The following is a 27,498-nucleotide window of genomic DNA, read 5'->3' on the forward strand; positions in this document are numbered from 1 at the left end:
ACTTTAAAAACCATCTCACCTTCACTCTTAAATATGAAATTGCCAGGGTTGTTCTTCAGAGCGATGCCAAAGGGGAATTATTTTTGCTTCCCAAAAGACCCATCAATATGAAGATTCCAGAAAGAACGTTTATTTATTTATTTAGATCTGTAATGGGCTGCATACAATGGATAACTACAAATAGATGGCAACAGAATTGTGAAATACTAGCGGGTTCTGATTTTAAAAGAACTCTAATAACACCGACTAAGTCCAAGTTGTCTTAATCTGTTATTGTCCTGCAGCTCACCCTACATTAAAGATTTTTTTATATCATATTAGGAAGTGCAATAAAACAACTTCATACAGTTGTGCTTGAAAGTTTGTGAACCCTTTAGAATTTTTTATATTTCTGCATAAATATGACCTAAAACATCATCAGATTTTCACTCAAGTCCTAAAAGTAGATAAGGAGAACCCAGTTAAACAAATGAGACAAAAATATTATACTTGGTCATTTATTTATTGAGGAAGATGATCGAATATTACATATTTTTTTTGCCAGTGTTGAGTAATTTTTAATATTTTGTCCTCTTGCAGCATGAAACGAGAGAAACCATATTGGGATTCAACATGGTAAATTATCGAGCCTGTAAGAATTTATGGAAAGCCTGTGTAGAGCATCACACTTTCTTCCGTTTGGACAGACCGTTGCCCCCACAAAAGAACTTTTTTGCACATTATTTCACATTGGGATCCAAGTTCCGCTACTGGTAAGTGAAAAATTCAAAGTCTTCTATTTCATCAGATAGGTCAAAATTAATTTGGATAGTACTGCAGATTCCTACTTAATGTCCTGAAACGAGGCCGTCATTTATGGGTTTAGGTCAGTGAAAAAAATTCATTGTGTAAATAAACATAACAATTATCCAAACTGAAAACGTCCCTCATGGTGTGTCCATGCACTTTGCCTATAAACAAGTTCACATGTGCACTTATATGGCTGCTTGTTGCCTGGGTGAGGAAATTGCATTAAGTAAACTCTCCACCCAAAAATTAAATATGTTTACTTAATATTTTACCTACTTAATGTGTTTTGTAGTGATAACAGAGAAAAAGTCTTCATGGAAATTAAAGATAATAATAATTTTTTGCATTTATGTAGCGCTTTTCTCACTACTCAAAGCGCTAAGCAATTGCAGGTTAAGGGCCCAACAGAGCAGAGTCCCTATTGGCAGTTACGGGATTCGTACCCGTAAAAATGTAAAGATATAAATACATCTGATATAAAACAAGGGCGGCACGGTGGCGCAGTGGGTAGCGCTGCTGCCTCGCAGTTGGGAGACCTGGGGACCTGGGTTTGCTTCCCGGGTCCTCCCTGCGTGGAGTTTGCGTGTTCTCCCCGTGTCTGTGTGGGTTTCCTCCCACAGTCCAAAGACATGCAGGTTAGGTGGATTGGCGATTCTAAATTGGCCCGAGTGTGTGCTTGGTGTGTGTTTGTGTGTGTCCTGCGGTGGGTTGGCACCCTGCCCAGGTTTGGTTCCTGCCTTGTGCCCTGTGTTGGCTGGGATTGGCTCCAGCAGACCCCCGTGACCCTGTGTTCGGATTCAGCGGGTTGGAAAATGGATGGATGGATGGATATAAAACAAGCCAGTGGTGACCAATGTTGTGTAACAGGAAACAACATGAAAAATATTTGTGTTAATAAAATAAATACCATATATACTTGCGTTTAAGTTCTCCCGCGGATAAGTCGGGGCCTAATTTTACGTATAATTTCCAGTATTTTATAATGTCGGTCGTTTAAGTCAAATGCAGAAAACTCACGCTATTGTTCCAAGAGATTCTGATATGCTAAGGCCCACCTGAGAGAGTAACCATGGAGCACACGGCTTTTTCTTTCTTTGTATTCTGCCTACGTGACCACACGGTATTTAATACCCAAACGATTACGAAGCGACGTTTGCACTGTTTTGTGTTTTTTGTATCTCACACCCTCGTACACGTTTATCGTAAGAACATCCCTTATCTATGATCAGAAGAAAATATGAAGCTGGTTTTACATTATAAGTCATTGAAATGGCAAAAGAAATTGGGAACTGCGCTGCTGCAACAAAATTTGATGTGTCTGAGAAACTGGCGAGAGATTGGAGGAGGCAGGAAGATATAAAAAAAAAAATTAATTAAATGTTGCATTTTTGAACGGGCATATAAGTCAGGTCTTAAAACCCGAAAAAATCGATCATAAAATCAGACCCCGACTTATACGCGAGTATATACGGTAAATAAATAACACCTTATGGTCCACATGTCACATAATCCACGTGTCACTTATCCAGTTGTTTGCTCACAATATGCAAAACACAAACATTTGTTGCTGATTCAGTCAATCGTCAACTTTCATAAGGGTTACATGTTAATACATTGAACTTATGGGGAAATATGGGTTTGGGTTAGGTACCCGCCATCAGCAAAAGCTGTAATCTTACACTAGAAAGTGCACAAAACATACTTTTTTGCAAACAATCCCTTATAACAGAACACCAGTTTTATAATAAGCACTTTTCATAACACAGTAACAATGAAATAACCCATAAAATGCAGTTGGCAAAAAATTTTTTTCGCACAAGTCGTTCACTAGAATTCTGTGACCTTTTGTGCTCACATCTGAATTTAAAAACAAGAAATTCACCTGTAGTCACTGCTCTCAGAAGACATCGAGACTGGCGTGGTCTCAACATTACCATCAGCACTTCACGGCGGACGTCGGAGATTGTGAAGGATGCACTGGCTTGAAATAATCCGTCAGCGACATCTGCTTCTTGTGCCGCTTGAGATCCTTAAAAATCTTGGCATATGTGAGAACAGCTGAGGTGAGTTGATGTTTATCCGTAACGCTGCGATCGATCAATCGATGGGTCTGGCAGCCTCCACGTCTCTACCCAGCTGCCTGATCTTGTTAACGTCAGACCATAGCTGACATTCCAATCGTGAAGTTTCTCTAACACCTTTATTTTCTTCCTGAGCCGTATCGCACTGACTTTGTGGACTTGGGTTTAGAGACCGAAGGACTTGCTCTACACATTGGGGCCATAATTGCAACATAAAACTCGATATTTTAAGCAAAACAATGAAAATATGAGGCAAATGCTTGGGGAGCTGTTTAGTCTACAGCAGTAGGGTGAAAAAGACCGGTGAAGCGTCTAGTTGGATTCGAGCTGTTCCCCAAACTTGTGCGCATCACACCTCATTTTTCTCTATTGTGCATCACCATGAACCCCACAAAAGTTAAATAAAAATAGGTTTAAAAAAAAAAAAAAAATCACATAAGTACTTGACGTTGCGACATTTTAACGCACAAATGTTGAGGATTGACTGTTTATTAAAGAAATGCTTTTGGAAAATCAGCACACATCATAAGCAGAGTAATGCTGTGTTCCATTTACCTAGGATGTCAGAGCTGGGAATGACACCACACTGCGTCCAGTAAAACGTTTGGAAAGCTAATTTGGAAAACACTTGTTGTGTTTGCTTTTTCGTAGCAAATGGCAGCAGATAAGGAATGCATTACATGGTATTTTGCGCATTCAAACACCACAGCAGCATATCCACTGAAAGAGGTTGGACCGTTCTGTGTGTGTACGACTTATTTACTGGGACACAAATAGACAGAAGTGCTAATAAACATTCTAGTACTACAGCTTTCACCAAAGTTCACGATGTACGTCTCCATTCTGATTGACGTCATAATCTGAAGTCGGACAAACTCAGACTTCGACAGAATAGCCCGGAGTTTTCAAGTTGGAAATCCGACTTGTAGGGTTGTGCCAGTTAAAAGCTCTGACTAGGAGCTTCAGATTTCCCAGTTGAAATGCAATGCAGCTTTAGTAGCGTACAGTGCATCCGGAAAGTATTCACAGCGCATCACTTTTTCCACATTTTGTTATGTTACAGCCTTATTCCATAATGGATTAAATTCATTTTTTTCCTCAGAATTCTACACACAACACCCCATAATGACAACGTGAAAAAAGTTTACTTGAGGTTTTTGCAAATTTATTAAAAATAAAAAAACTGTGAAAGCCCATGTACATAAGTATTCACAGCCTTTGCCGTGAAGCTCCAAATTGAGCTCAGCTGCATCCTGTTTCCCCTGATCATCCTTGAGATGTTTCTGCAGCTTCATTGGAGTCCACCTGTGGTAAATTCAGTTGACTGGACCTGATTTGGAAAGGCACACACCTGTCTATAGAAGGTCCCACAGTTGACAGTTCATGTAAAAGCACAAACCAAGCATGAAGTCAAAGGAATTGTCTGTAGACCTCCGAGACAGGATTGTCTTGAGGCACAAATCTGGGGAAGGTTACAGAAAAATTTCTACTTTGAAAGTCCCAATGAGCACAGTGGCCTCCATCATCCGTAAGTGGAAGAAGTTCGAAACCACCAGGACTCTTCCTAGAGCTGGCCGGCCATCTAAACTGAGCGATCGGGGGAGAAGGGCCTTAGTCAGGGAGGTGACCAAGAACCCGATGATCACTCTGTCAGAGCTCCAGAGGTCCTCTGTGGAGAGAGGAGAACCTTCCAGAAGGACAACCATCTCTGCAGCAATCCACCAATCAGACCTGTATGATAAAGTGGCCAGACGGAAGCCACTCCTTAGTAAAAGGCACATGGCAGCCCACCTGGAGTTTGCCAAAAGGCACCTGAAGGACTCTCAGACCATGAGATTGAAAATTCTCTGGTCTGATGAGACAAAGATTGAACTCTTTGGTGTGAATGCCAGGCAACACGTTTGGAGGAAACCTGGCACCATCCCTACAGTGAAGCATGGTGGTGGCAGCATCATGCTGAGGGGATGTTTTTCAGCGACAGGGACTGGGAGACTAGTCAGGATAAAGGGAAAGATGACTGCAGCAACATACAGAGACATCCAGGATGAAAACCTGCTCTAGAGCGCTCTTGACCTCAGACTGAGGCGACGGTTCATCTTTCAGCAGGACAACGACCCTAAGCACACAGCCAAGATATCAAAGGAGTGGCTTCAGGACAACTCTGTGAATGTCCTTGAGTGGCCCAGCCAGAGCCCAGACTTGAATCCGATTGAACATCTCTGGAGAGATCTTAAAATGGCTGTGCACCGACGCTTCCCATCCAACCTGATGGAGCTTGAGAGGTGCTGCAAAGAGGAATGGGCGAAACTGGCCAAGGATAGGTGTGCCAAGCTTGTGGCATCATATTCAACAAGACTTGAGGCTGGAATTGGTGCCAAAGGGGCATCGACAAAGTATTGAGCGAAGGCTGTGAATACTTATGGACATGGGATTTCTTAGTTTTTTTTATTTTTAATAAATTTGCAAAAATCTCAAGTAAGATTTTTTCATGTTGTCATTATGGGGTGTTGTGTGTAGAATTCTGAGGAAAAAAATGAATTTAATCCATTTTGGAATAAGGCTGTAAGATAACAAATTGTGGAAAAAGTGATGTGCTGTGAATACTTTCTGGATGCACTGTATCATTTTTGGGTGGAGTGTTCTTTAAACCAGAAAATTAAAGAAGAATGTACTTAGCCTCTATTTTGAAAAGAAACACAAATGTTTTCATTTTTAATTTTTTGTTTGTAACAGGAGTGGTGAAATTTTGAGTACGAAAATGTGTCTGTTTAAGTAGATTAAGAAACCCGTGTGTTTCAGGGACATTTACTTTTGTAACACTATGCCTCATGAATGAGGGCACTTCTGTTTCGAGGGTATTATGGTGGTCATTATATGAAGTGATGTTTGAGTATTGTGGATTATTTTCAATAGTAGCCGCAATTCATTGACTTAACAGTATCCTGTTTAAACATCATTTTTATTTTTACGTGTTATTTAATTGCACATTTCTTTGTTTTAGTGGGAGGACAGAAGCTCAGTCTGTGCAATATGGCAAAGAGAAGGGAATTAAGGACCGGATATTTGCCAGGTACTATTTATTTACCTCTTTGTGATTATTTTGTCCACAATAACAATAACAACATTTATTTCTATAGCACGTTTTCATACAAATGATGTAGCTCAAAGTGCTTTACATGATGAAGAAAGAGAAAAAAGACAACATAAATAAGAAAATACAATTAGGGAACACTAATTAACATAGAATAAGAGTAAGGTCCAATGGCCAGGGAGGACAGAAAAAACAATTTAAAAAACTCCAGACGGCTGGAGGAAAAAAAAAAAATCTGCAGGGGTTCCAAGGCCAAGAGACCACCTGACCAGCCCCCCTCTAGACATTCTACCTGTCATAAATGACCTCACAATCGGTCCTCATTGTATTCAGGGTTCACATGGAAGAACTTGATGATGAGGGTCATGTGGACTTCGGGCCTTCAATCCATCAATGGAGGGACATCACGATGCTTTGATCAGGTGGTGATGACGCAGATCACAAAAAAAATGGAAAAAGAAAAGAAGAGAAAGTAGTTAGTACGGATTACGGAGCCACCTGGAATGATAATGATAATGAGAATGAGAATGAAATGCATATACAGAGTATCAGGATTAATTAAGATGAAGCCCTGAGAAAGCCATGTTAAAGGAATGTGTTTTCAGCAGTGTTTTAATGTGCTCCACTGTATTAGCCTGGCGAATTCCTACTGGCAAGCTATTCCAGATTAGAGGTGCATAACAGCAGAAGGCCGCCTTACCACTCCTATTAAGTTTAGCTCTTGGAATTCTAAGTAGACACTCATTTGAAGATCTAAGGTTACGATTGGGAGTGTAAGGTGTAAGACATTCTGAAATATAAGGTGGAGCAGATTATTGAAGGCTTTGTAAACCATCAGCAGGATTTTAAAGTCAATTCTAAATGGCACTGGTAACCAGTGTAGTTACGCTCAGACTGGTGTGATGTGCTCGGATTTTCTTTTCATAGTTAGGAATTCTAGCAGCTGCATTCTGCACTCGTTGCAATTGATTGATGTCTTTTTTGGTGGTCCTAAGAGGAGTGCGTTACAGTAATCCAGCCAACTGAAAACAAAAGTGTGACCGAATTTCTCAGCATCTTGCAATGTTATAAGAGATCTAACTTTTGCTATACAGGTAGTCCCCAAGTTATGGACATCTGACATATGACTTGCATACGAATGGGGCCGCAGCTGCTCCTTCATCTGTGTGGGGGACGCAACGCAGGCGCTTTAGTAACTTCTGCTCTGTCATCTTCAGCCTGGGGACGCTGCAAGCAGTGGCTGGAGGGGGGCGATTTCACTGCTCGTGCAGTGTAGTGTCCCTCAGGCGGCTCTGGTTGATGAATGGGGCGGTGGGGGCCACATACCATTTATTCTCAGTATCACCGGGCCCACAGCTACTGCTCATTTGCTGGACATTGGCTTGATGGGGCGGTTCGCTGCCCACTCACCACATCGCCACAGCTACTGCCCCTTACTGGACGGAGGCTGGATGGGAAGGATGGGGGCGTTTCACTGCCTGCCCTCCACACATGGCTGCCCCGTTCATTCTTGGTGGGCAGCTGGTGATGCTGTAAGCGGTGACCCGATTGTGGGTGAATGGGGTGGCGGGGGGCAGCATTGTAGTGTGTCTCGGGTGTCTGCCTGTTGAATGGGGGCGGTGGTGGGCAATTCACTACTCGACTTTGGCCACACCCTGTTCATTCTCAATGGGCAGACGCTGCAGGCTGCATACTGTATGCAAGTGGAGGTGACGGTGTGGTGGGTGGGTGGTGAATCGCCCCTTGCTGCCCCCATTCATTCTCAATAGCAAGCCTGCTTGTATTGTTACGTACATAGCAGGAAGTTGTCTCTAATCAGTACGCCAGATGTGCTGATGAGGGGTGCCATCCTGCTGTGATAGCGTGGACAGTGCTGTGCAGAAGAGCTCATCTTAACCTTTTGTCTTCACCCTTCAAGAATGTCTCTGAAACACAAATCTGATTATACAGTGAAGAAGAGAAAAACCATCACCATGGAAAATAAAGTCAGAATAGTAAAAAGGTCAGAGAGAGGTGAAACTCCATCATTCATTGGCAGAGCACTTGGTTACAGTCGGTCAACAACAGCATTTATTAAAATAATGGACCTGCTCCGACTTACATACAAGTTCAACTTAAGAACAAACCTACAGTCCCTGTCTCGTATGTAAGCCGGGGACTGCCGATAGATAGATAGATAGATAGATAGATAGATAGATAGATAGATAGATAGATAGAGATAGATAGATAGAAACACACACACACACACACACACACACACACACACACACACACACACACACACACACACACACACACACATACATACATACATACTCCAGCAGCAGCGTACTGATACAAAAAACAATATTAAATTAAAGAGTAATAAAAACGCAATGCAAGTTAAACAAAAAAAAAAAATGCCAGGTGAAGAGTGCAAGGCAGGTATAACAGACAATAACCTTGTGTAGTGTTAAGGTTTACCTCCTGGGTAAAACTGAAGAGTCACATAGTGTGGTGGAGGACCGATCTCCTCAGTCTGTCACTGAAGCTGCTCCTCTGTCTGGAGATGATCCTGTTCAGTGGATTTTCCATGATTGGCAGGAGTCTGCTCAGCGCCCGTCGCTCTGCCACAGATGTCAAACTGTCCAACTCCGTGCCTACAATAGAGCCTGCCTTCCTCACCATTTTGTCCAGGCGTGAGGCGTCCTTCTTCTTCCCCAGCGCACCACCGCGTAGAAGCGGGCGCTTGCCACAACCGTCTGATAGAACATCTGCAGCATCTTATTGCAGATGTTGAAGGACGCCAGCCTTCTAGTGAAGTATAGTCGGCTCTGTCCTCTCTTGCACAGAGCATCAGTATTGTCAGTCCAGTCTAATTTATCATCCAGCGGCACTCCCAGGTATTTATAGGTCTGCACCGTCTGCACACAGTCACCTCTGATGATCACGGGGTCTATGAGAGGTCTGGGCCTCCTAAAATCCACCACCAGCTCCTTGGTTTTGCTGGTGTTCAGTTGTAGGTGGTTTGAGTCGCACCATTTAACAAAGTCATTGATTAGGTTCCTATACTCCTCCTCCTGCCCACTCCTGATGCAGCCGACGATAGCAGTGTCGTCAGCGAACTTTTGCACGTGGCAGGACTCCGAGTTGTATTGGAAGTCCGATGTATATAGGCTGAACAGGACCGGAGAAAGTACAGTCCCCTGCGGCGCTCCTGTGGTGCTGACCACAATGTCAGTCCTGCAGTTCCCGAGACGCACATACTGAGGTCAGTCTGTAAGATAGTCCACGATCCATGCCACCAGGTATGAATCTACTCCCATTGTATTTCTTAAGTGTAAAAATGCTGTCCTAGTAATCTGATTAATATGTGATTTAAAATTCAGATCAGAGTCAATAGTTACCCCTAAATTCTTTACCTCCGTCTTGACCTTTAATCCTAAGGCATCAAGTTTATTTCTAATAACCTCATTATATCCCTTATTGCCAATCACTAAAATTTCTGTTTTCTCCTTATTTAGTTTGAGAAGATTACTACTCATCCACTCAGAAACACAAGTAAGACATTGGGGTCCGTGAATCAAGAGTGTAATATACAATATAGACATAGTATGCGTGATTTCTCTGGTAACAACTCAGTTTTTGTATCTTTGCCCATATATTTTCTTTTGCTGTTTCTCCAGTACCTGGGTTCGCTTCCCGGGTCCTCCCTGCGTGGAGTTTGCATGTTCTCCCCGTGTCTGCGTGAGTTTCCTCCCACAGTCCAAAGACATGCAGGTTAGGTGGATTGGTGATTCTAAATTGGCCCTAGTGTGTGCTTGGAGTGTGGGTGTGCGTGTGTGTGTCCTGCGGTGGGTTGGCACCCTGCCCGGGATTGGTTCCTGCCTTGTGCCCTGTGTTGGCTGGGATTGGCTCCAGCAGACCCCCGTGACCCTGTGTTCGGATTCAGTGGGTTGGAAAATGGATGGATGGATGGATGTTTCCCCAGTTCATTGCTGTTAGGAATCCAAGCTTCTCCTAGAAGAGGCCTTACAAAAAAATGGGAAACCAGAACGTACTTGTGCACAAATAAAGCCACAGTCACACACATTGACACTGGAATCTTTTATTTGAGGCTCCACTTGGCGGCATGTCGTATTATTCCTTTATATTTTGCTGCATGTCCAACGCCCGAGTGCGCAGTTATCTGAGCAGTTAGCGCCTCATTCCTACAGATATTGAGTGCAGCCATTGCAGTTACTGGATTTTTCTTCGCTTGCATTGTCTGCAGGGCTGCACATCTATCTATGGATGGGCCTAGTGTTTCAGTGCTTGGAGAGAACAGATGGCACCCCAAGCTGAGTACTGTCAACAACAAATGTTTATTTATGTGTATATACATTGCGGTTGCATTGAAGCCCTACAGTGAGCTGCTAAACTAATATCAGATGTTAATGCTGTATGCTGACAAATGAACCATTACGTGGCTTAAAAAAATATGGGCACTGCCTACTCAGTTTTAAAAGAGCATTATTGGCATGGATTGGGTGGTCCGGATTTGATAAATATGGGATATCTTTTTATAGGTTTGCTCAAATTCCTTAGCCGCTAAGATCATTTTAAAGAAGAAGTATAAGATGAGAACGTACAACGTCAGGTTTACTGATGCACATCATGGTACCTGCTTGGTGTTCTTATAATATCGAGCATCCGTGGACATTTCCAACACTTGGTACATGGAGGGAAAGGCAGAGCTTCCTACAGCATACAGCAAATGGAAATGGAGAAACTAGGAAAACGGGCGTTGGGTTATGGAGACTTTCAAACTGCACACGCACTGTGTAACATTTGGCATTTAATTCCACTTGGCAAACAGCACTTGCTGAAATGAGCACGATTATACATTGCACATTTTTGAATTGCTTATTGCTATGTTTAAGAATTCTGTTCTCCCAGACTTTGAAATTAAATGTAGCAACAAATGTGTAATATTCCCTAATGTCAGAAGACAGCATTGAGAACACTCTTCGGAATATTGACAGTATTCCATGAGCAGCCTAGGCCGAACATAAAGGAAACCAGCAAACCTGTGACTGGCTGTCCAGCAATGTTCTTTTGGCCTAAAGCTGGGTTTATACTTCACGCAACTCGTGCTCCAGTGGACGCTACTGCCACGCAAGCGTTGTACTTGCACACATACTTTATGTAAATCTGGAAGATTCCACCAGGTGGCAGTGTGAGATGATACCACGGTGAGAAAACGTTTCGGCTTTGCTGTGTTGTGAATCACCTGAAACATCCATTAAATTCCCAGGACTCCTTGCCACAATATCTCTGAGAAGGAATGATTACAGTCATATGAAAAAGTTTGGGAACCCCTCTTAATTCTTTGGATTTTTGTTTCTCATTGGCTGAGCTTTCAAAGTAGCAACTTCCTTTTAATATCTGACATGCCTTATTGAGACAGTAGGATTTCAGCAGTGACATTAAGTTTATTGGATTAACAGAAAATATGCAATATGCATCATAACAAAATTAGACAGGTGCATAAATGTGGGCACCCCAACAGAGATATGACATCAATACTTAGTTGAGCCTCCTTTTGTCCTCTAGACGCTGTCCTCCTATAGCCTCTGATGAGTGTCTGATTCTGGATGGAGGTCTTGTTCACCATTCTTCTTACAAAATCTCTCCAGTTCAGTTCAATTTGATGGACAGCCTGCTTCAAATCATCCCATAGATTTTCGATGACATTCAAGTCGGGACTGTGACGGCCATTCCAGAACATTGTACTTCTCCCTCTGCATGAATGCCTTTGTAGATTTCCAGCTGTGTTTTGGGTCATTGTCTTGTTGGAATATCCAACCCCTGCGTAACTTCAACTTTGTGACTGATGGTTGAACATTATCCTGAAGAATTTGTTGATATTGGGTTGAATTCATCTGATCCTTGACTTTTGATAGATAGATAGATAGATAGATAGATAGATAGATAGATAGATAGATAGATAGATACTTTATTAATCCCAATGGGAAATTCACAAATGGGAAATTTAACAAGGGCCCCAGTCTCTGAACTAGCCACACACCTCCACGGCATGATGGCACCTCCACCAAATTTGGAATGCGGTGTTCTTCTTCCGCCATGCAAAGCACTTTTTGTTATGACCAGATAACTCAATTTGTGTCTCATCAGTCCAAAGCACTTTGTTCCAAACTGAATCTGACTTGTCTAAATGAGCATTGGCATAAAACAAGCGACTCTGTTTGTGGCGTGAGTGCAGAAAGGGCTTCTTTCTCATCACCCTGCCATACAGATGTTCTTTGTGAAAAGTGCGCTGAATTGTAGAACGATGTACAGATACACCATCTGCAGTGAGATGTTCTTGCAGGTCTTTGGAGGTGATCTGTGGGTTGTCTGTCACCATTCTCACAATCCTGCTCATATGCTGCTCCTGTATTTTTTTTGGCCTGCCAGACCTGCTGGTTTAACAGCAACTGTGCCTGTGGCCTTCCATTTCCTGATTCCATTCCTTACAGTTACAGAAACTGACAGTTTAAACCTCTGAGATGGCTTTTTGTAGCCTTCCCCTAAACCAGGAGACTCAACCATCTTTGTTTTCAGATCTTTGGAGAGTTGCTTTGAGGATCCCATGCTGTCACTCTTCAGAGGAGAGTCAAAGGGAAGGAAGCCCAACTTGTAATTGACCACCTTAAATCCCTTTATATCTCATGAGTGGACACACCTGTCTATGAAGTTCAAGGCTTAACGAGCTCATCAACCAATCAGCATTGAGCAGTGACAGGCATTCAAATCAGCACAATGACAAGGGGACCCACATTTGTGCACAGCCAGGTTTTCACATTTGATTTAATTTCACACAACTAAATACTGCGTCACTAAAAATCTTTGTTCAGAAAACACCGCAGTACTCAGATGTTCCTAGGAGATGAAAGACAAGCCACTGTTGTCTTTTTTGTTGAAAGGAGAGTAAATTCTTATGCAGGCTGAGAGGGGGTCCCAAACTTTTTCATATGACTATATCTGTCAATCCAGGGATGTGCCCATTCCAGCTAGCATTGGGCACAAGGCAGAAACAATGCCTGGACAGGGCATCAGCTCATCGCAAGGTGAACACAAGCACTCACATACACACTAGTGTCACTTTAGCATCACCAAATCCCCAAACCTTCATGTCTTTGGAAGGAAACCGCTGCCCACTGTGGAAACCCACCAGGAAAACATGCAAACTCCAGGCAGGGAACACCAGCGACGGGACTCCCAAATGCGAGGCAGCAGTGCTACCGCTACGTCACCGTGTCACCACCCAAATGTGTAATTATTATCAGTATTCATTATTTAAATGAAATTAACGACTTATCTGTAAAATACATACTTTAATGCATTTCATCATGAAAGTGATCTCAAGTATAAATCTAAGGATTCTAAATGTGCAGATAATTGGAGTGTCATAAATGTAACGTGTTCTGCATGGCGATTGCTGCTGTCAGGTCAGGAGGAAGCTCCAGAAGCAGGTATTGATTAACAACTGGGTCGGTTTTAAGATGGCATTTATGACATTGTACTTCAATAATAAGATAAACTACGGAATTAAAGTGGACATTTTGAGATTTAAGCCGAAGTTTATATTAATAAAAAAAAAAGACCTTTTTCTTTTGAAATACGCTGATGTACATCCTGATGCTGTTGTGAAGTTGCAAAAAAATAAAAGATGGCACAGAAGATGGTATGTGAGACTTTTACAATGTATCGTGTCATCACGATGGGGAATATGCGACACTTGAATATAAACACCACGAATGCATTTGTATGTCTGCATTTTGCTTCACCATCGAACCATTCATCAAACATCGTAGCAGGCACCTCGATCCTGTAGGATCCACAAAGCGGCTTTCTGTCACATGTAGACAGTAAACAGAGACTCTGACGTCATGTCCCGACTTGGTCACACTGTGCCCCCGACTTTTTGCTGGCACTGCAACTCGCGCACACATCCCGTTTGTTTCTGAGGACGTGAACAGAGGACGCATCAAATGAACGCTGGGAATGCGTGCCAGCCATGATGCGTACACGTTCTGAGCGTGAAGTATAAACTATAGGGGTGAATCTCATACTCCAGGACATCGGTGGACATTAAGGAGAAGTGCATTTAAGACTGAAGCCGGGATGAACTTCTTTACACAAAGAGACGTGAGACCACTGAGACATGGAGTTGAAGTAGAAACCTTGACAACCTTTAAGAATCATCTGGATGGGTATATTGGTAGAGCGTAACAAGTAGCTAATCAAATGGAGATGATAGACTGAATGGCCTCCTCTCATTTGTCAAATTTCTTATGTTCTGGCATATTTTAACTTCCCAGTAATTCTTCCAAAAGAAGTTTTGATTTATGTAGTTGACTAACAGTACCTATAAAAACATTCACCCCCTTAGAGGTTTTCATATTTTATTGTTAATACAGGATTGGATCACAGCAGATTTCATTTGGCTTGTTTTGTCACTGATTAACATAAAAAGACTCTTTAATGTTGTGACAGATTAAGGGTCCCCGTGACGCCTTGAACCCTCAGACCACAGTCAGACACCAGATAAAAGTCCAGTAATTGACTTTATTAAAGTAATAATGTGCACAAAGCAGTTACACTCCACTGTACTCATAAATAATAACAATAATCAATCCTCCACTCCCTGACGCTTTGCCACCCTTCCACCCAGCTCAGCTTGCCGTCTGGGATTTCCCATAGTCCTTTTATAGTCCTTGACCCAGAAGTGTTTTGCCCTCTCTGTCCACGTGACATGGAACACTTCCGGGTCAGATAAAAATCCTTTTTCTTCACCCCGGAAGTATGTCATTTTTCTTGTCCATGTGACTCGGACGTACTTCCGGGGTGCAAGGCAAATAGTCGCTGCTCCTCCCTGCAGCGCCTTCTAGCGGCCCCCGTGGTATCCAGCAGGGCTGTAAAGGAAAACTCCAGTGTCCATAATTCCCTGCTGGCTTTCGGGGCACCTCCATGCTGCAGAGAGGGCTCCACCTGGTGGCTTGGGGTATTGGCCGGGATGAAAGGCCGGCCATATATCACAATGTCAAAGTGAAAACAGACTGATGTGGAATGTGGCTTAAATACATGACAAATATAATATACAAATAACTGATTGCATAAGTATTATAAATGGCACGTCTAAATCATCACTGGTGTGACCCATTGGCTTTAGCAGTCACATGATTAGTTCAAGGGGGACCACCCGTCGGGGGTTTCAATTGATTGTTTCCGGAAGGTCCACCATATAGTGAGTTGGCATGGTGGCCTAACTTAGACAAAGAAGACACAAAGCACTCCAAACAACCTCATAAAAAGCACAAGTCAGGGGCAGGAGACAAGAAAATCTCCAAGTCACTGAATATCCAGTTAAATCGGTCGTTGAGAGATGGGAAGAGCGGACATGAACTTGGAGTCTCAAAGCACATAAATTTCAGTACATTCCAAAAATGCCCACTAGAGGGGGATATAACCTTCAAACCCCAGCTGGTGATAAGACCAACCACTGAATATTTATAGAATAAAAGATTTATTCTTCACAATTTGTATTATAGTCACCATGAAACTCCATGGAGCACCAAGGCAAAGAGGACTTGCCTCAAGCACAGGCCAGTCCAAACTGAACAGATTCCAAACAGCAAGTCAAAAAAACAAATACAATAAAATACAATACAGTTTATTTTTGTATAGCCCAAAATCACACAAGAAGTGCCGCAATGGGCTTTAACAGGCCCTGCCGCTTGACAGCCCCCCAGCCTCGACTCTCTAAGAAGACAAGGAAAAACCCTCGTAGGGGAAAAATGGAAGAAACCTGGGAAAGGCAGTTCAAAGAGAGACCCCTGTCCAGGTAGGTTGGGCGTGCAGTGGGTGTCAAAAAGAAGGGGGTCAATACAATACAATACACAGAACAGAACAAATCCACAATACAGTATAAAAATAAAAAATTTTAGAAGTACTGAGTAGAATTTAACAGTAGATGATATCCCATAATATGATTTGGATTTGTTTAGAGTCCTGGAGACCTCATTCATCAAGCTGTCTTCCCCAATTTGGCCATTCCACGGCTGAAATAGCGCTAATGCGATGAAAGGACCCCTCTTTCCCACGATTCCTGCAATCCTCCATCAGGAATGACTTAGGCAGGCAAAACAACTTGACAGGTGGGCCGTGGCACCAAGTGCCACATTTGAGTACCAATAAGAGAAACAGAATAGGTGAGGGTTAGTAACAAATTCTAACTATCATGTCACTTATGTTTTAGTGCTACTGACTAACAACAGAGATGCAGTCTGTACAGTTAATCAGCAGCTCTAGTCAGGGTGTGCTAAACTGAAGTAGTGAGTCTTCAGCTGGGATTTAAAAGCTGAGACTGAAGGGACATCTCTTATAGGAGCAGGCAGACCACTCCACACTTTAGGGAGTCCTGTAACTAAAAGCTCGACCTCCCATTGTTATTTTATTAATTCTTGGAATCATAAGCAGACCGGCATCTTGAGATCTTAATGTGCGCTCCGGTTTTTGTAAGTCATGATAAGTTCAGACAAGTAAGCTGGACCTCGGCCATTTAATGCTTTATATGTTTAAAGGAGGATTTTGAAATCTGCCCTAAACTTAACCGGGAGCCAGTGTAAGGATTTAAGAACAAATCAGAAGGTGGAAAAAAAATCCAGAGAAGTCACAAGGGATAAATAATTTACACAGCACAACCAGTCCCCAGTTCCAGAGCGCATGTGAATTGAACCAGCAGGATCAGTGGGGGACCCTCCAGATTTATAGGGCGGAAGGCAGTTCCGTAGCGGTCGTGAAGATGCTCTGATTCTCATGTTTTTTTTTAAACAGTGATTTGTTCATTTTGTTTTAGGGAACCCAGGAACGCACTCAGCTTTGACCCGGCTTGCACACTCACAACAGAGAGATAACAAAGAAAGCAAATACCAAACAAGAAACAAACTACTTTTACTTTAGAAATCGCTGGGCCTCATTCTGCTGCAACCCCATAATGTTGGCTGTTTGGTGCTCATTTCTTACACCTACGAGAGATGCTGTAAAACATATTAACATTATTGATAGATAGATATAACTTTATTTGTCCTCAGGGGGCAATTTGGCTTTTTACAGGACATCTGGATTATTGACATCAGTTGGGGGTCTGGATGTGGCTTCAAGAGCCTTAGCCCGCTATAATCTCAAGTTTTTAGCACCTGCTCCTACCCGACTAACGAGTGTACTCCTCTAACCCCTGAACTTTGAGGACTCAGCCCTCGTTCCTTCCATTTAGCCTTCTGATTATAGTCGCCGACAGCACAAAAACCTCGCAGGACTTTACCGACACCCTTGATGTTGTGCAAAAAAGTCCACAGGGTAAAGGTCATCAAACTTGATGGAGGACCACCCCAACCCTCCCTCACCCAGCTTTTCCAGTTAACTTGTCTGATGAGGTAAATGGCCTGTGACCACCAGGGGGAGCCACCAGACTCCAGACACGACCACACCAAGACTGTCCTGACTGTAAAATAAATGTTTTTTTTATTCAGCTAGTACCTTTTTACAGTGCACACCACAATGTCCGATTCATAATACCACCCTTCCTCCTCCTGACTCCGACTCGCACGGATGAGTCAGAGCCGCACATTTTATCATAGACCTGGGAGTATTTCCAGTGCCAGGGCATAGCCCACTGGAAGCACTTCCAGGTCAAATGGAAAGGTTCAGAAAATATGGATCATGTTTCCCTGCAGCACCACCTGGTGGCCCCCACAGAACCTGACATGGCTGCTCTTTTGGATGCAAGTTCCCAGTATGCCTTGCAGGTAGCATCGCCTAGGGAGGCAGCCAGTCAAGCATGTCGAGGGAGTAAGTAGCCCTGCTAGGTTGTTCTCCCACTGTCCTCCCATCCTATTGGGTCTCCCAGCCGAGTAAGACTCTTCATTTCATCCCTGCCAGGAAGCCAGAGTGCCCACCTGCGATTTGGCATGCTTTATCAGTCTTCTGGCTTAGGAAACATCTTGTCCTACTTTATGCCAACTCAGTGCAATGGCTTCCCGGCCACGCAAGAGATTGGAACCCATCCCGACAGGAATGCCAGCAAATACATGCCATCCATCACAGGCCTTATCTTATGGCTAATCCCCTAATAAGTGCTGAAGCTTGTGATGCCCCCGGGTATGGACTGCTGAAGCTCAGTTCTGGCCGGGGTGCCGTCATGTGTTACCAAGCCATGGCAGATGATTCAGATTGCAGTGGCACGTCTTGTATTCATCTTGCCCAGGTGGGCACTTGTCACTCCTCTTTACAGGTCGCCACACTGGCTCCCTGAACCAACACGTATTATGTTCAAATCCTTAATGCTTGTAGTTAGTGGGTCTGCACCCATCTTTATGGAGACACACGTGAGATCCTGTGCTGCTTCTTGTTTGGTCTGCTAATGAAGAGCGTCAAGTCTCAGTCCAGTCATAGCAAATAAGACGGGCTGCCCACCTCCATGTGTAATTCTGACCCCATCAGTGTGGCTAAGGAGTGTTTGAAGAGTGCTGTCTGGTGAATTGCTCTCTTGTTACGTTTTTGTAACCAAGGAACTGAGACTTGCTGCCATTTTGTTCTGAGCTCCTCACTTGTGATGATCCGTTTTATAAGATTGTCCGGTAGTCTTTGTTCCTAAACTTGACCCCAAGACTGGTGTTTAATTCATTATTTTTTAAAAGCATCTGCCAAGTGAATCAATGTGTAGTGTAGAAATAAAATTCTTCCAAGTTGGGTACCAGTCTGGGGTGACATCTTTTACAAATGTTGATACTTACATCCCTAAAGGATCTGCGAAGCAGGTTTAAGGATGTGCTCTACAGAATACAATACAATATAATACAATTTATTTTTGTGTAGCCCAAAAATCACCCAAGAAGTGCCACAAAGGGCTTTAACGGGCCCTGCCTTTTGACAGCCCCCCATCCTTGACTCTCTAAGAAGACAAAGAAAAACTCCCAAAAAAACCCTTGTAGAGAATAAAAAATGGAAGAAACCTCCGGAAAGGCAGTTCAAAAAGAGACCCCTTTCCAGGTAGGTGGGTGTCAAAAAAGGGAGGTCAATACAATACAACACACAGAACAGAACATTATTATGAGTGACCATAAAATCGATGTTAGAAATACAGTTCCTGCATCAGAGACTCCGTGTTAACTAGGCATTCAGGGATCTAAACAAGATGACTTCTTATCTACTCGGCCATCAATTTTGAATTAGAAGCAAAGAAAAAAAAAATGGTGGGTCACGTTGTTCATCCAGTTAGCGAGAAGTTTGATTATCACAGTCCTGTGTGTAGTTTTGTTTTTTTTCTTTCTTTCTTGAAATGGACATAACAACCTGAACAGAAAATGTCCTACACCACTTACTAAGCAGCAAGTATTAAATATGAGTCACTGATATCGGACGCGGGTCAATAAGAAGGGTTTCTGAACAAAACTGATTAAGGTAGTCCGGCCATTTTAAAGTGTGCCTGTGAATGCCAGACTCTAGTAAGATAAGGGCCGGTATCAGACATTTTCCGTGTGCTTTTATTATGTCAGTCATTTATTAGCCAGCTCTAGTTTTGCCAAGAAATTTTAAGTCTCTCAGATGAATCCCGATAGGTCAGTAAATCCAAATAAAATTTTTGTGCAAAACCCGCATTGAGTTGTTGGAATTTTCCATGCATTTCTTTAAAACTAGTAAGCCCGCGATTCGCCAGCGAATTGGATATCCAAGAATGGCAATCAGTTTCTGTTCCGTCTGATATCTGGATGGATGACATATCATGGAGGGTGGGTGCGTCTGGGGAAATGTCATTTAATTACATACGCATATCTGTAGTACAGCAGTCTCGTTTTGTGGAGACGTGATTCCGTTGCCTGTGCTGACACCGACTGCTGGCAGAGTGGAGCACAGCAAGTTCAGCCCTGCGCCCTGCGTCCATATCCGGTTTACGCCGTGTAGTTTGGACGTCTGGGGATGGCGTACTGTAATACTAAAATGTGATTCACATATGCGCTGAATCATCTCGTTTTTGTTTTCTCTGTGGCGGGCTCGTTGCAGTGCGAGTGCGCCTCGATGTGCCCTGCGCCCATATCCGGTTTACAACCTTTGGTTAGTAAGATGGATAACACACAGAAAAAACAATACATTGTGATGTGTTTTTTCAGCAACAATATAAATCCATCCATCCATCCATTTCCAACCCGCTGAATCTGAACACAGGGTCACGGGGGTCTGCTGGAGCCAATCCCAGCCAACACATTTCACAAGGCAGGAACCAATCCCGGGCAGATATAAATTCATGTGATAACCACACAAAGCACACCATTCTAAAATATTGTCAGTAATTCAGCTGATGTTTACTAACCCACACTTATTATGTGATCCTCTTCAGTTTAGAAGTTCAAGCAGAAGGGCAAGCCATGTAGTGGATGTCATCAGTAATTGTTATCCGTTCTAAATGTGCTACACGTTTGGAAGCAGCAGATAGTTTAGATAGCCAATTATTTTACACGATACGCTCCATGCCGCCTCACCATTAACTCTCGTAATCGGCCAATTTCACATACCACCCTTCATTCAAGATTCTTTTTCATTTATGTTCAGTATGAAATCAACATATTTTTTAAAGCTTTTTTCTGTGCCTGGACCAGCACCCCTAAAGGGTGAAAGTCATCATTAAATTTTATGAGCCCTGTCCCATATGTGTTATCTGCATTCATTTTTCACTTTACATCCTATGAATAAGCAGTTATGCCACTAGAATGGAAAACGCTTAAAGGTGGCGGCAGAAAACAGCCATGTTGGACACGGCGGCTTGGAAAGAGTGTAGTATAGTTAAGCCACATTCCTTCTTACCAATTAAAAATGAAGTGGAGCCCAGAAGTATTTTGTCACAGCTAAAGTAAAAATAAATAAATAAATAAAATGAGGGATGACTTTATTAAAAGCCGTGTTGTAATCCACAAATCACACTCATCCATACTGTATGGAGCAAAGACTGCGCCGTAAACAGACCAGTCAGAGCTTTGGGCCAATGGATGCCTTTCTCGCCGTGTACAGTATGGGACACTTTAAGCCTCACTAGCCTGTAATCATTTAGGCATTTTTTATGTTTGCTCTTTGCTACTATTATTATATTAATAATAGCCATGTGCGCCCAACTATGTTGCAGACAAACAAAGATCAAGATCCAAATGAAGATTATATATAAAGATTAGTGAATTTAAGCACAACAATTTGTTTAGTTTGAATGTCTGTGTTTTGAGGTGTGACTGGAGTACTACAGTCTTCAGTAGTATAAGCCTGGAGGAGATTCTTAATGCAATGCCTATGTTTTAGCTGTCTCTCTACTGCCATCTAGTGCTTCTTCTTCTAATTCATTTGCGGACAAACAAAGATCAAGATCCAAATGAAGATTATATATAAAGACTAGCCATGTGCACCCAACTACGTTGCGCATGTTAAAGTTGTCTGTGAAGGGCTCCCTGTTTAAACGCGGCATCCAGTCATGAACTGGGCCCTTCGTCGCACAGCATTATGATTTTTATAAGGGAAACAAAATTACAAAACAAAACCCTTGAACATTGATTCGATAGGAACGGCCTACTCGGAATCACTGTCCGAATAGTAATTATGTGGTGGTGGAGGAGCATTTCTGCTTCTCTCTGTTCACAGTCCGTCTCGTTTTTACGACGCTGTCGTTTCCTCTCACGATCTCTTCTCGACCTTTCTCCAATCTCACAGGTTATTTTGTGGCAATCCAAAGAGTAAGGAAGAACCAATGCTTCTTTCTTGAACTCCAAACACCGACTGATGGAAAATCACAGAAGTGTGTCCGACCTATATACTCTGACTACCGACTCCAAGAAGCGGGTGAACATTCGATTTGGACGAAGTGCTGCCAACGACGGTTGATAGAAAGAGAAAAAAACACAGTCTCGACAACGAAGCAGGTGTTGATGCCAGATCTAAACAACAAAGAGTGGTATTGACAGTGTTTGTAAAGAAAAGTAACAACCAAGGCAGTCTCAGGGGAACATGAATTCGCGGACAAACAAAGATCAAGATCCAAATGAAGATTATATATAAAGATTAGTTAATTTAAAGCACAACAATTTGTTTAGTTTGAATGTCTGTGTTTTGAGGTGTGACTGGAGTATTACAGTCTTCAGTAGTATAAGCCTGGAGGAGATTCTTAATGCAATGCCTATGTTTTAGCTGACTCTCTACTGCCATCTAGTGCTTCTTCTTCTAATTCATTTGCTGACAAACAAAGATCAAGATCCAAATGAAGATTATATATAAAGATGACTTTAAATGAGCCGGAGTCTTAGATTACATTTAGATAAACTTTATTAACTCCGGGGGAAAATTCAGATGCATACATCTGCAGAAACATGAAAAAAATCGGGAGTGCTCTCCCCTCGACTTTCTCGTATTTTCAGATATGGGGACATATATTTGAGGAGTAAACCGCAAGACAAGGATTATATTTTTATATTACGTACATTAAAGAACCATCAACAACAGATCCAATAAAATTAATAATATATTGAACAATTATTATAAACATAAAGTTGAATAAATCGAACTCTGCAGCTGCATGAATAAAAAATGTGCCATGATAATTTTATTTTGGCAAACAATTCTGTTAAATTACAACTTTCAATAAGCAGAAGTGGGTCAAAAGTTGCAAGAGACTTTAGTAATGTGTGTAATGTAATACTTGGACACAAAAGTTCGTTTACGCAAAGGAAAAACGTTCTCAGATATGTATGTATTACCATTTAGATAGATAGATAGATAGATAGATAGATAGATAGATAGATAGATAGATAGATAGATAGATAGACAGATTCTTTATTAATCCCAAGGGGAAATTCACAAATTCATTTGAACGTCAAATGGAAAATTGTGATTATCTCGAAAACCAGATGTTTTTCGAAAAAATGCAAAGCGACAAAAAATGCTTAGAATGTGGTGCTTTACCATAATATGATGTGAAATTATCAAATTTTTAATATTTTTGGGGAAATTTTCCAGGTAAAGTACCACATCTGGTTAGCGAAAACAGCCCATAAGTTGATAGAAATCTACGTTTTGTGCCGAATACTTGTATGCAACATTTGGTTGACCAAAGTGAAAGCGACTCAAGTTATCATGTTTATACACGCACACGCACGCACACAGACAGACACACAAACATAATTCTAAAATTTTATTTTCAGACTCGGGTAGTGGTTAAAACGTCGAGATTCATCAACCTCTCCAAATGGAATTTGTGGAGGATTCCAATAGTTTTTTCCATATTTTATTTACAAGAAAGTCAGGGAGGTCTAAAACGTCGAGATTTATCAAAATCTCAACATTGAATATTTGGATGATTACAATACTTTCCCTATACAGTGGAACCTCGGGTCACAACCGTAATTCGTTCCAAAACTCTGGTCGCAACCCAATTTGGTCGTGACCCAAAGCAATTTCCCCCCATAGGATTGTATGTAAATACAATTAATCCGTTCCAGACCGTACGAGCTGAATGTAAATATTTTTTTCTTTTTAAAGATTTTTAAGCACAAAAATAGTTAATTATACCATAGAATGCACAGCGTAGTAGTAAACTAAATGTAAAAACATTGAATAACACTGAGAAAATCTTGAACAGAGAAAACTAACATTACAAGAGTTCACGCTAATAGCCTTACGAACCGATCGCTGTAAATACGTTTTTTTTTTTTTAATGAGTTTTAAACACAGGGAAAAAAGGAACATTTGAAAAATCTGTAATTTATACAAAAAATAACAATAAACAACCAAGAAAACTAACCTTGCATGAGTCGAGTACTGGCATGAAGGAAATGAGAAGGAACTGGGTGGAGAGAAGATTACAGTTTTGAGGTAAAGTCCCTCTGCGTGATGCACGTCTGACCGAGAAAAATGTACTCTACAGGGAGAGACTGAACACGTGCGGAAATCACCAGTGCGTACGAACTGGAAGCGAAACTGGCTTGTTCGTCACCCGAGTGTGTGGTCGTGAACAGATGCAAAAGTTTGGAGAACTTTTTGGTTGTAACCCAATTTGTATGCGGTCCAAGACGTACGTGACCCGAGCTTCCACTGTACTTTGTATACGAGAAAGTAAAAACAAGGATACAGACTGACAGAGCAAATAAGATAGCCAGTCAATTAACCAACCAATCAATCAATCAATCAAGTCAACAAATACTTAATCATAAACTTAATGATTACATCGGGTAGAAGCATTGAATTACCTGATAGCAGTAGACACAAATGACCCCCAGAGGGAGGTGCTTCTTAGCACACAGTGGTGGAATAAACCTGTGGGTGAATGTGCTCCAGGAGAGCGCCTCCTGCAGGGTATTTTCCATGTTGATGTTCATTTTTTGCCACCACCCTCTTTTACACAACAGCTTCCAGCATGTCCAGGGTTTGCCCTGTGATTGCACAGGCTTTCCTCATAAGTTTGTTTAGGCTCTGTGCTGCTTTTGTACTCGGGTTCCTCCTCTGGAGAACGTGGTGTAGAACACCACACTGGCTGCTATGGACTGGTAGAACATTTCCAGCAGCTTGCTGCACACAACCAAAGACCTGAGTCTCCTCAGTAAGTCCAGTCTGCTCTGGCCCTTCTTGTACAGCACCACTGTGTTGTCAGACCTGTCCAGTTTGTTGTTTATGTGGACTCCCAGGTTGAGCTGGGTGATTAAACGATAAAGGTAATTATAATGAAATAAGTGTTTTACTCAGTAGAAATATAACACATGGTCAGTACAATGTCGGTAGAACTCATTCCATCCACGTTTTGACAGACAACATGAAAAGCCAATGATAATGAGAATAGCGCCACAACGAACCAATCACGTGGCTGGAATAGGGTTACAACATACTGTCTTCCCAATTTGTCTGGGATGCGCAGTCCATCCTGCTCATCAAGGGAGATCCTGAACAAACCTGGGGGGGTGATAAACAAGCACAGTGGCACTGACTCAGCTGTGGAATGGCCAATAGGGTGAGGTAGCTTGAGGGCCGAGGTCTCCAGAACTCTGAATAAATCCAAATCCTCTTATGGGAGATCATCTGCTGTTGAATTCTGCTCTATACTTGTAATATTTCTATTGCACTATTATATTGTACCAGTAACAGCGCACTGCTATAATGATAACGTGCAGTGTTTCCACTTGACTTGACCATTCCTAGTTTTCCTCCTCTTTCTCTGTCTATCATCCGTTTGCTCAGATGTTGATGCGCTTGCTGCTTCCTGGGCAGATCTTCTTTTCTCCGCCCTAGCAGCCCTCTTCTTCTCTTCTTTCATTGGCCATCTTTTCACGTTAAAACTGATTAAGTCCATGTTTGTGTTGCAATTATTTAGTACGTTTTCCTTAATTTTTCGCTTAAGCTGGCACTTAAGTCTTCAATCAGCCTCAAGAATGATTTAAGATATGAAGAGGTAGAGGAAGTGACGGCGAAGGTGGTAGGGATGAGAACGGCGCCCGCACACATGTGTCACACGGCTTCCCTGCTGGCCTCTTCCGAGAGTTGATTCTACAATACAATAAAATAAAAAGAGGAATAACCTTGGAGGTCAATCATCACCCCGAAAGCGGATAGTAGACGTCACGTAGCACATGTGTACCAAACTTCAGGTCAAAGGGTCAACCGGTTTGTGAGCTACAGGTGATTTTAAAATCCTGGACGGACAAACAGACAGCCACGGTAGCGTATTATGTATAAAGATTGAGGATGACTTGTGTTCTCTTCTGTGTAATGTCTTGTATTACCCCTTTTTGTTTTTTTTGACACCTGCCTACCTGGAAAGGCGTCTCTCTCTTTGAACTGCCTTTCCCAAGGTCTCTTCCATTTTTTTTTTCCCTACAAGGGTTTTTTTTTGGGAGTTTTTCCTTTGTCTTCTTAGAGAGTCAAGGCTGGGGGGCTGTCAAAAGGCCGGGCCTGTTAAAGCCCATTGCGGCACTTCTTTTGTGATTTTGGGCTATACAACGAATGCATTGTATTGTATTGTATGTTGATTGGATGGCGGCACAGTGGCGCAGTGGTTAGCGCTGCTGCCTTGCAATTAGGAGATCCAGGTTCGCTTCCCTGCATGTACTCCCTGTGTCTGCGTGGGTTTCCTCCCACAGTCCAAAGACATGCAGGTTAGGTGGATTGGCGATTCTAAATTGGCCCTAGTGCGGGTATGTGTGTCCTGCAGTGGGTTGGCACCCTGCCCGGGATTGTTTCCTGCCTTGTGCCCTGTGTTGGCTGGGATTGGCTTCAGCAGACCCCTGTGACCCTGTGTTCGGATTCAGCGGGTTGGAAAATGGATGGATGGATGGATGTATTGTATGTTGATTGGAGAGCGGCATGGTGGCGCAGTGGTTAGCGCTGCTGCCTCACAGTTAGGAGACCTGGGTTTGCTTCCACCTGCGTGGAGTTTGCATGTTCTCCCCGTGTCTGCGTGGGTTTCCTCCCACAGTCCAAAGACATGCAGGTTAGGTGGATTGGCGATTCTAAATTGGCCCTAGTGCGGGTATGTGTGTCCTGCAGTGGGTTGGCACCCTGCCTGGGCTTTGTTTCCTGCCTTGCGCCCTGTGTTGGCTGGGATTGGCTCCAGCAGACCCCGTCACCCTCTACAGTACTTAGGATATAGTGGGTTGGATAATGGATGGATGGATGTATGTTGATTGGGAAAAAGACAGTAATAGCAACGTATTCAAAAGTAATGAATTTACATACAATACAGCTGCATTATCATTACAGGGTGTAGGTTTAGGGGCAAAAATGGCACATTTGTTCTTTAAGACATAAAGTGGGCAGAAAATGAAAGGGTTTGAATACTTTCTGAATCCACTGTATGTCCACATTCATACATAATAATGAAAGTTTATATGGCATTTCTTACCGAAAATGATACATCCTTTCACTTTTAAGCGTGGATCTATTAACTGCTGGCCGCAGTCTGCTTATCGAAGTGAAGAATTAATAATCGGTGTGAAGAGATTAAGACAAGCAGCTGTCTTGGAATCTTATTTACATTTAAATAATTACTAAGAAAAGTGTGCTGGTGGCACATGGGAAATGTTTTTAAATGAAAAGAATCGAAATGGTCATAGAAAGACAAGGCTGAATGATGCAATGTGGTCAGCACTTCTGAGAAATTTCTGTTTTAAACAGGAAACGCAGAAAACCAATATGAGGGTGGGTGGGACCTTAATGCTCATAACTGATTTTAAAGTGGTGCGCATCTTTTATTTAAATGTACATAAAGCAGCACCCAGCTGCTTGTTGCAGACCAGGCTTACGTTTGTATGACATTTGCCTGTATACGCACTGTACATACAGTATGTGTCCACGTATCTGTATGCCTTCTGCCTAATGCACTGATGTGATGATTGCGTTCCATTTCAAACATTTTGCAAAGGCGTTGCCGTGTTACATTTGAACTTGCAAACCCTAATGTTTCAGAATGTTTGGGGCTCCAGACGTGTAACTTTTCGT

At 42.4% G+C, this 27,498-nt stretch overlaps 1 protein-coding gene across 3 annotated transcripts in view; it reads left to right on the forward strand.

The window, feature by feature from the left end:
* ptpn4a (protein tyrosine phosphatase non-receptor type 4a) overlaps nt 1–27,498 on the forward strand; it is a 254,054-nt gene that overhangs the window by 160,168 nt on the left and 66,388 nt on the right. For all 3 annotated transcript variants that reach the window (XM_028808049.2, XM_028808047.2, XM_028808048.2), the window contains 2 exons: nt 580–752; nt 5,872–5,940. In XM_028808049.2, the coding sequence (XP_028663882.2) occupies nt 580–752; nt 5,872–5,940 (242 nt within the window). The remainder of the gene's footprint in view (nt 1–579; nt 753–5,871; nt 5,941–27,498) is intronic.

This window comes from Erpetoichthys calabaricus, chromosome 8 (assembly GCF_900747795.2).
Source record: "Erpetoichthys calabaricus chromosome 8, fErpCal1.3, whole genome shotgun sequence".
Classification (NCBI taxonomy): Eukaryota; Metazoa; Chordata; class Cladistia; order Polypteriformes; family Polypteridae; genus Erpetoichthys; species Erpetoichthys calabaricus.